This window comes from Molothrus ater, chromosome 3, assembly GCF_012460135.2.
Source record: "Molothrus ater isolate BHLD 08-10-18 breed brown headed cowbird chromosome 3, BPBGC_Mater_1.1, whole genome shotgun sequence".
In the NCBI taxonomy this organism is placed as follows: domain Eukaryota; kingdom Metazoa; phylum Chordata; class Aves; order Passeriformes; family Icteridae; genus Molothrus; species Molothrus ater.
The window spans coordinates 13,479,492-13,485,596 of record NC_050480.2 but is presented as its reverse complement, the minus strand read 5'-3'; the positions used below and the strand labels follow the sequence as shown (position 1 = coordinate 13,485,596).

General features: G+C 41.8%; 1 protein-coding gene across 8 annotated transcripts in view; it reads right to left on the bottom strand.

Moving 5' to 3' along the window:
* Positions 1-699: 699 nt before the first annotated feature.
* Positions 700-6,105, bottom strand: part of LCLAT1 (lysocardiolipin acyltransferase 1) — a 111,933-nt gene continuing 106,527 nt past the window's right edge. For all 8 annotated transcript variants that reach the window (XM_036380232.2, XM_036380236.2, XM_036380233.2 and 5 more), the window contains one exon: positions 700-4,837. In XM_036380232.2, coding sequence (XP_036236125.1) covers positions 4,329-4,837 — 509 coding nt within the window. In that variant the 3' untranslated portion in view covers positions 700-4,328. The remainder of the gene's footprint in view (positions 4,838-6,105) is intronic.

The following is a 6,105-nucleotide window of genomic DNA, read 5'->3' as shown; positions in this document are numbered from 1 at the left end:
CAGAGTGACAAGCCACTCATTTTGACTTTGGGGAAAGGATTTGAATGCTCTGAGTGTATACAGACATGGCCAATTATCATTTCCAGCTGCAGAAACTGCTGCCAGGGTCTCTGTTTCTTCTTTATGCCACAGGATACCTGCTGGAGATGTGGGTACTTCCCTAGGGCCAGCACAGCCAGGATATTCTCACTGGGTAATCATGAGCTGAGAAACACAGCCCTTGTGCCTCCACACCAGATCAGCACTCAAGCAATGGCCCTGTAACCTGAGAGAAATCAAGGGCCCTGTAACCTGAAGTTACATTAAAGACCCTCTAAGAATGTGAACCTTGCCATAGATGGTTTCTTGTGTCAGTAAGTACATGGGAGGTAACAGAATACAGCTAAAATAGAGCACTTACCCACCTGTCCTAAGACAGGTTATTCTTCAGCAATCCTGGTTAAGCAGCACAGCAAGGCTAAAGCTGAGCTGCAGTTCTTGCACACTCAAAGGTTTCTGTGCCTTCTTTACATGAAGAAGCTGGAAGGGAGGGTAGAGCCAGACACCCCTTTCCAGCCTCCCATGGAGAGATGGGGTGCTCTCCTTCCACAATCCATGAGTCAAGCATGGAAACAGACACCAGTCTGGCTGAGCCAGCCAGCCATATCATTGGAGACAAGGTTTGTTCCTTACAGGTGCAGTAAAAAGAAAACAGCAAAATTAAACACATGCAATGCTTCAGGTCTTTATTGTTGCTGTAGAGTAACTGGTACATGGTTAAAACATTCTAATAATATCATCAGTGAAATCTGAAAACTAAGGCTTTCTGTAGGTTTGTAGTGTCCTGGTGTTTCCTTTCACACAGTGCACATATAAAATCAAGTTATCAAAACACAGAGCTTTTTTAAACAACACCGATTGATGCAACGCACAAAACTAGGAACTACATCTCCTATGATCAAGACAACACCTTACAGACCAGCTTTGGGCCTTGCAGCTTTGAAGTCAAGAGAAAAATGTCTTGGTCTGACATCCTGCGACCCAGATGAGCCTGATGACACACAGAGATGGCAGGATTTCAACCTTCTGTTCTGAGCAGAGAGAAAGAAACCCCCTGATGCTGATGAGGAAACGTTTGATTGAGCAAAGGGGAGCAGCATCCTTAAAGCACAGCACTGATCCCAAACCATGTGTGCAAGACCCAGCAAGACCTGCAGGCCCTGCAGACAGAGCTCAGAGGGGCAGCTGCTGGGACTGCAAGAGAAGGTGAACTGGGACAAACCTGCCACTGAGTGAGATGAGATCCAGCGCCAATCCATGTCCCATGGAGAGGGCTGTGGGATTCCTGGAGTACTAGCACCCTTATCCCAACAGCATTGAAAAAATTTCCAAGGGATTCACCCAGCACAGAATCACAGAATGATTTAGGTGAGAAAAGATCACTGAACCAGTACTGCCAAGTCCACCACTAAAGCACATCCTTAAATGCCAGCTTTGTGATCTTTGAAAAGGGAGACAGGGTAGGAACAAAGTATTCTCCAAGAAATCTGTGTATCAGAACCTTTTCATTAAACAGCTACATTTTCACCAGAGGGGGAAAAAACATTTACAGAAAAATCTTCCCCCACTTTCTTAATCACTTTTTAAACAAAGAAGCTTCTCCATCCACAAAACTTTTAGTTTTTAATCAATATTTTTCCCATCTTGCATTTCTAATTGACCTGAGAAATGAGGCACATAATCTAAACATCTACATCAACACATGGAGGAGGATTCTTCACTTACCACTCACTCTGCACCATGGAGTTGGGCATTGCAAACGTGACATTACCAGCTGAAAAGCAAATTATTCTTTCTCTTTGATCCAAACACATCAGGGAGGAGGATGAATTACAGATTTTGCAGGATGTTTTTACCACATTACAGTAGGTTACATGTTTGGCTCCACCTGGGAGGAAATCCCTTGTAAGGGTCAACGATGGATTGCATTGACTTCATTTTCAGAGCCCAACTTTAATTACACAGAGACATAAATCCTGAACCATGCCATGACCAAGACTCACACTGGTGCTCCTGGTACATCTGATGACACCACAAAGTTCTCTGAACAACTGAGAAAAGCGTAGCTGGTATTTTATGTCGCCCACACATGGAACCTGTCCTCTGAAGTCATTCCTGAAGATGATGTTAAGGCTATTGGAGTAGGCTGGCTATGGTTACTCCTGGTATGAAAGCACAGCCGTGGCTCAGGACAGACTTGAAGAAGCCTTTTAGGTCTCCTCTGCATTAACCACAAATGAGGTTTTTAGGTTTTCCCTTGCAGTGGGTTACCTGAATGTGCAGGGTATTGGCTGAAGAGGAGACAGGCTATGGAAGTTTAAGCTGCAACCACACCTGTGATATCACAGAACTGCTTTAAAAAAAGACCTCCTTCCACTCATGACAATGCAACACCAGTTGTCAGGTACACAATACAAACATGGAAAAAATCATTAAGCAATATAAGCCTAAATATAAACCTACTTTTATTTATTTTTAAGAAAAAAGGGATTAAAAAATTTGGAGTAAACCAGATGGCTTCAAGTACTTTCCGCATAATAAACAATTAGTTATTATAAGCACAGATTAAAAAAGACTTGTCACCTTGCAAGGAACAGTTGAGTAGAGGCTGGTGATTTGTCCAAAACTGGTCTTTAAAACAAACACATTAGACAACATGCTTAGTGTTGTAATTTAGAAGCAAACAGGTGTGTCCACCATGCTGGCCCAACACTTGAGAGACTCAGCAAAGTATGAGGTACGTTTTGCACTCTGGACTTTCACATTTCACGGCAATGCCACTCAACAAATGGAGCCAGGCCATCTGGGTCCAGCTCAAACAAGCCCTCATGCAATAAAAACCAAATATTTAGTAAGTCAGGAAGGTTTTGCAGCAATACGATTGTTCAAGTTGTCTAAAATTTTGGAGGTTGCAAAAAAAATTTAACCTGAAGACCTGAAGTATCTCTGAAGTGCTGGCAATGTTTTTGTCTTTGTCTACGTGAGCATGAACATTACTTTTATTATATATGACAAGGGATACACTTCAAAATGCCTTGTCTGAGTTTAAGCCCTCAGGTTTTGTGAATGTCATGAAAATAAGGGAAAGTACCAAAAGTTGTGAAGGAGGTTGAAAAAGTAATGATGTCATCAGGAAACAAAGCCAGTATGTAAAGGGAAGATGCAGCTCTTCCCTGTGCTAAGTCCAAAACTCAGACCCATCTCTTGTACCACCATGGAGAGAACTGTTGCATTTCAACAGGTCTGTCTGACATGCAAGGAACAAGGACTCTTCCTGCTTATGTACATGGACACGTGAAATGCCAAAGGAAGCAATGTGAAAACCAAAATTAATACTACAAAAATTTTAAAAAAGAAAAAAAAGGTATCTTGCCTACTCTGAAAACTAAATAAAATGTTTTCAACCAAAGAAGGTCTACAAGGATACAAGGAAGCCTTTTTTAAAAACATTTTCCAGTTACTCAGAGACAAACAGCTATTTTTGCCTCTGTGAGAAAAAAAATACCAATAAGCCAATAAAAACCAAGCTCCCCTATCCTGCAGCTCTGCATACTACAGTAGGAACAAGTCTCCCACAGCTAACAGGGAGACAAGAACAGGATGAAACAGTGAGAGATAAAAACTGAGCTGCACAGGTCTATTAAATAATCAGCAAACACTTAAATGTAGGCAGAGTGAGCACTGTACTGCTTTCTGTGGTATGACAAAAGACTGCAAGGCTTGAAAATCCTCCTGAGTGACCAAGCCAGAATAGTTGAATAGTTGGTAGGTTCAGTAGTGTTTGGAAAAGCTTATGCAAAAATATTACTACAAAATAAGTTTGAGTATTTGAAATAGAAAAAAGAAACAGAACAACTTCTCCTTCAACTTTCATCTACCATCTAAACTTACCAGTTTTCCAAATTCGGTGCTTACTTCACACCAACGTGACTCTAAAGAAATCATACATCTGCCTCTCTTTGCTGAACTGTTTGGGTTTCTACATGAAACTTCAGTGCACATCACATTTATTAATGTCCTTATGATTGTTCAGTAATCCAGCAATTTGTTTCTTAATGACAGCAGAACGCAGTTGCTAGCTGCTTGTGAGAGCAATGTCAAAATTACATTCAGAGATTAAAAACTACCATTTTCATGTGGAGCAGTAACTAACATTTTTCTTTCTCTTCACAGAATCATGTGCAAATGTCTAACAATGGCGATAGTAAAAGACACTTCTCATGCAAAAATTGTTCCCTGTGCATAAAATTTGCAGGGCATCTGAAAACCACCCTTCCTCTACCCCGGAACTAATTGCTTTTTACTTTCGTGTCGTGAAATTTCTGTTGCTTTTTAAAATACTGATGGCAAGCGAGTTCAATGAGTTCCAGCCCACCAAATATCTTCTGCTGCACAACGAAAAAGACGATCATCGCTGCAAAGTACCACTGTGCAAAGCTGTACAGGTAGAGCAGCGCCAGCATTCCCAGCGGGAACGCCGTCCAGTAGAGGAGCGAGGCGCACTTCACAGCCAGGACCCTGAGCTCGGATTTGCAGGGTGGGACAATGCCCTGCCCAGCTGCACTGAAGCATCTTCCACCCTCGTAGAAACGCCTCAGTCTCTCCTCTTTCTCCTCCCAGCGCTGCCGGCACCAAAGCTGCAGCTCCTCCTTGGAAGTGGGCACTGTCTCGATGGGGTATCTCTGGACGTGGAAGTGAATCTCCTTCGGGAAGTTTCCTTTCAGAAGGTGCTTCTCTGTCTGAGGAATGTTTTGGGGGTACGCCACAGTTATGTCATGGATAGCATCGAGGTTGTCACCTAGAAGAAAGGTTTGGGGGAAAAAATACCAATACAGATCATGCAACAGTCAGAATACTAATCTCCTTCAAGACATGATTGAAAACTGTCAAAATCATGGCAGAAATCCCAGAAATCCCAGAGATACATTAACTATGCAGACTGTGTTTCATCTGCTAGAGTATCTAAAGGCTGAAAGGTCAAACTTTTCCCAATCACTGCCTGTTCTGAATCTGAACAAAAAGCTTTGGGAACAAGATTACACACTGTACAAACTAATGCAGAATTACAACAGTAAGAGAATTAAGTCAAATGTAAAGGAGAGAAGAGGCACATCTGGTCTTGGATAACGAGCGCTGTATGTGAGTCTGATGTTCAGCTGTTTGGGTAAAGGGAGCACAGCTAACCATTCAAACAGCAACTGCACATTAGAAATTCAAGGGGCTATTGATGAAAAACCCCCCTAGTCTTCATTAGCCTGCCTGATTGAGCCAACATTTTTGAAAGGATATCAGTCTTGCCAAAGCAGGGCTTGCTAGAGCATCCTTGTTTTAAGTGTTTTTACATTTTGCACTTTCTAAATATCATCTTTATCCCCTAGCCTCTGAACAGACATTCTTTTTAGATTTCATAAAGTAAATTCTGCTAGTGTAAAACTGATCTAAAAATAGGCATGTGGTGCACTGGACGTTGCATAACTGCTAAGTTCTGCCAGCAGTGATTTATGTTGCTGTTTTTATTTGGCTGGCTGGCTCAGGGCAAAATAGAATTGGAGACTAAAAGCTGTCTCCAGTTGCAGCAATTGAAGACTTTTGTTCTCACAGATGATGCCACTTCTTGCAAAGATGATCAAAACCTACTCTTTAGCCCCACTCTTCATTTTCATTTCCTCTCCTTCCCTGGCATTTTGGTTTTTCTTTACAGCCCTAAAAATGACAGGGCCAGAATAGAAAGTTACTTTAAAAGGCCATGTTCAAAATGATGTATCTAAAGTTCAACTCCAAATATCACAAGAGGGGGAAAAACCCTATTCAGCCTTTCAGATATTTTATAACTGTGCTGTCTTGAAGCAATCTCTCTTGGACAGTTTTGTGGTAGGTTAGTTGGGGTTTTAAAGAGATTTATATGGCTCCTTGGAGGTCTATCACAGCAAATCTCAATATTCCATCTTTTGTCTAGCTCTGGGATCACCTCTGAACTGAGGAGACAATCCCTGTGTTCTGCACAGGTAAAACCTATCAGATCTCTTTCCAAGAGATACCAAAATTGATCATGTCTTAGAAACTCAG